The sequence below is a fragment of the Myotis davidii genome, unplaced genomic scaffold (genome assembly GCF_000327345.1).
Source record: "Myotis davidii unplaced genomic scaffold, ASM32734v1 scaffold592, whole genome shotgun sequence".
In the NCBI taxonomy this organism is placed as follows: Eukaryota; Metazoa; Chordata; class Mammalia; order Chiroptera; family Vespertilionidae; genus Myotis; species Myotis davidii.
In genome coordinates, this window is record NW_006284844.1 from 302596 (window position 1) to 305629 (window position 3034).

At 62.8% G+C, this 3034-nt stretch overlaps 1 protein-coding gene across 4 annotated transcripts in view; it reads right to left on the reverse strand.

The window, feature by feature from the left end:
* Positions 1-326: 326 nt before the first annotated feature.
* The window catches only part of ERMARD (ER membrane-associated RNA degradation), a 20455-nt gene continuing 17747 nt past the window's right edge, over positions 327-3034 (reverse strand). For all 4 annotated transcript variants that reach the window (XM_015558386.1, XM_015558385.1, XM_006755158.2 and 1 more), the window contains 2 exons: positions 2146-2259; positions 327-988 (listed from right to left, as the gene is read on the reverse strand). In XM_015558386.1, coding sequence (XP_015413872.1) covers positions 820-988; positions 2146-2259 — 283 coding nt within the window. In that variant the 3' untranslated portion in view covers positions 327-819. The remainder of the gene's footprint in view (positions 989-2145; positions 2260-3034) is intronic.

The window sequence follows — 3034 nt, forward strand, 5'->3', positions numbered from 1 at the left end:
TGGCCAGTCCTCCCGTTAGAGTCTGTGCTGGTGCGGGGCCCATGGCCAGCTCACCTCTCACCCTTTCAGGGACACGGGCGGCTGGCAGCCCCGGGAGAGGCTCTCCAGCGGGCAATGGGCTGTGTCCAGCGGTTGGGGACCCGGTGGGACCTCCCCACTCCCCAGCCCCTCGAGAATCCCGGGGACGGGGAGCTGGGCTGCGGGCCTGTCAGGACTGAGCCACACACGGAGGGGCTCTCTGGGCAGCAAACACACCCTAAGGTGCTCAGTGCAGCCAGAGGCCTCCTTCCTCAGAGACGGTGACGAGTAAATGCAGGAGACAGAGCCAGCATGCTACCACTTTATACCCCGGCCCACGTGGAGGGACAGGCTCGGGGAGGACGGCCAGGGGCTCACACAGCTTCCCGAGCAGCTGCCAGTCACAGTCACGTCTTCATGGTGAAGAGGTCGGGTGCCGCCACTTTACCAAAAAACACTAAGTGAGCGTCACCTCGCCAGTGAGGGAGCCAGTTCACCCACATGTGCTCAGTGGTGCTGCCCACGGACACGACACCACCACGGGGACCGCACACTCCATGGCATGCTGACCGAGGAGGACACGGCACCACCAGGGGGACCGCACGCTCCATGGCGTGCTGACCGAGGAGGACACGGCACCACCACGGGGACCGCACGCTCCATGGCGTGCTGACCGAGGAGGACACGGCACCACCACGGGGAGCGTGTCCCTGGAACCGCCTCCCCTGGACCGTTTGCAGGCTGTGACATCCATCCGGGGCTCCTGGTGTGACTGAGCTGCCGACGTGTCTCTGGGCGGCCTCACCGGGAGCTCCCGGCTCTGTGGATGAGCATCTGTCTCCTCTCACTGAATGTCCAGATGCCCAGCAGCGCCGTGTGCGTGAGCCGGGCCACCTCGCCCCACTGGTTCCTGGTGGGGCTGGTGCAGGCCGCCAGGTTCTCAGTGAACTGCAGGACCGACTTTAAGAACCTGTGTCAGGAATTAATTCCTTTATCTATTCCATCCACTGAGAATGTGACAATGATGCGAATGTTTTCTCTTTATGTTGGGATTACAACTAAGTACTGGGTTTAATTTCTATCTGCGAATTCAAGGAAAAGAGGTGCCCACACAATGGACACAGTACAGGTTCCGTGAAAGAGAAACGCTGCCACATTGTCACTGGGGAGGTGGGTGGGCCCCCGGGCACAGGACGCCCCAGCCCCCACCGGGCACAGGACAACCCAGCCCCCACCGGGCACAGGACGCCCCAGCCCCCACCGGGCACAGGACAACCCAGCCCCCACCGGGCACAGGACGCCCCAGCCCCCACCGGGCACAGGACAACCCAGCCCCCACCGGGCACAGGACGCCCCAGCCCCCACCGGGCACAGGACAACCCAGCCCCCACCGGGCACAGGACGCCCCAGCCCCCACCGGGCACAGGACAACCCAGCCCCCACCGGGCACAGGACGCCCCAGCCCCCACGGGGAACCACCAGCTCGGGAAGTCAGTGCGGAGGCCGAGACCTGACGAGACTGGAAACAAGGAGTAGCGGCTGCTCCCGCTCCGCCTCCCCCGGACCTCGCCGCCCTGTGAACACCACTGAGCTGCCTGCGTCCCGCAAAGCCTCAAGCTGGGGACACGAGGGGCTTTGTGGGAGCAGCCGGGGTGAACACAGGACAGATCCCGCGCCTCTCCTGGAAGCTCTGCGTGTAAGGTGGGTCACACGTGTATAAGGCGGGTCACACTGTATAAGGCGGGTCACATGTGTGTAAGGCGGGTCACACGTGTGTAAGGCGGGTCATGCGTGTGATCCTGCTCTCAGAGCCAGATCTGGGATCCTAAAGGGGGCTTCCTGAGCTGAGAGCATTCGCTGTAAACATCACGTCTGGTGCCGTGACCGAGGCCCGGGCGTCACAGAGACCAGTCCCACGGAGACACCCCGACAGGAGTGCAGGGGGCGCTCGGGCGCTCGCACTGACGCTGAAGGGGCCCACACGCAGGCAGCGCAAGGCTCAGACCCCTAAAGCCCATGAACAGTGAGGCCAGGCAGAGGGTGGGTGTCAAAAACCACCCAGGAATCACCCGCAGGCGTGGAGACTTCACAGCTGCCAACGCAGCGCCCCGGGGGCAGGACACCCACCTGAGGTAGCGCTGGCGGCCGCAGGGCTTCTCTCTGCGGACTCCGTGGACGCTGACCAGTTCCAGCGCCACCAGCAGCAAAACCAGGGACAGCACCGGGGCCAGCAGCTTCACACTGAAGACAGCAAAGCAGATTCAAGTCTTAAATACAATGTGTCCAACTTCATAGAGAAAATGAGGTTTCACCTGACCAGCCCTGGACCACGCTGCCCCCACCCACAGGGCCCTGGACCACGCTGCCCCCTCCACAGGGCCCTGAACCACACTGTCCCCACCACAGGGCCCTGGGCCACGGCTGAGCCACGGAAGTCCTCAGGAGGAGCTTGGCCACTTGCCACCAGGCCCCCCTTCCTCATGCCCTCTTGTCTAGTTCTGAGCCAGCAGGGCCTGCTCTCTGGACAGGGAGGACCTGGCCCTGCCCCGGACCCTCCTGGGCGCCTCCCCTGCACCCGTCAGCGTCTTCCTTACAGCCCGACAGCCAGTGAAAACACTCACAGGAAGAGCAATGGAAAGGCTTAAGCATGAAAAGGTGTCTGTGTCTCTGGGACTCAAATCCCAACTACAGTGAGATTTCATCTTTCCCATAAAACCGGTAGGATATTAAAGATATTCTGCTTCGGGAAGGATGTGAGGGAGCAGGCATCCTCTTGTAAGCGGCCGCTCAGAGCGTAAACTAGGCATCAGTTTTCGGAAGCAGTGGGAGCTGAAAGCTTTAGACACCCCTCGACTCAGGGCTCAGCATCTGTCCCACATGGTAACTCCCTGAGGAGCAGCACACGCCAGGACACGGCTCCCACGTCACCGCTGCTGTGCCTGCGATCCACACTCACCCGGGTGGGCAGTCTTCCCCGTGCTGCAGCCACACACAGCATGTGTTCCATAACTTTCCC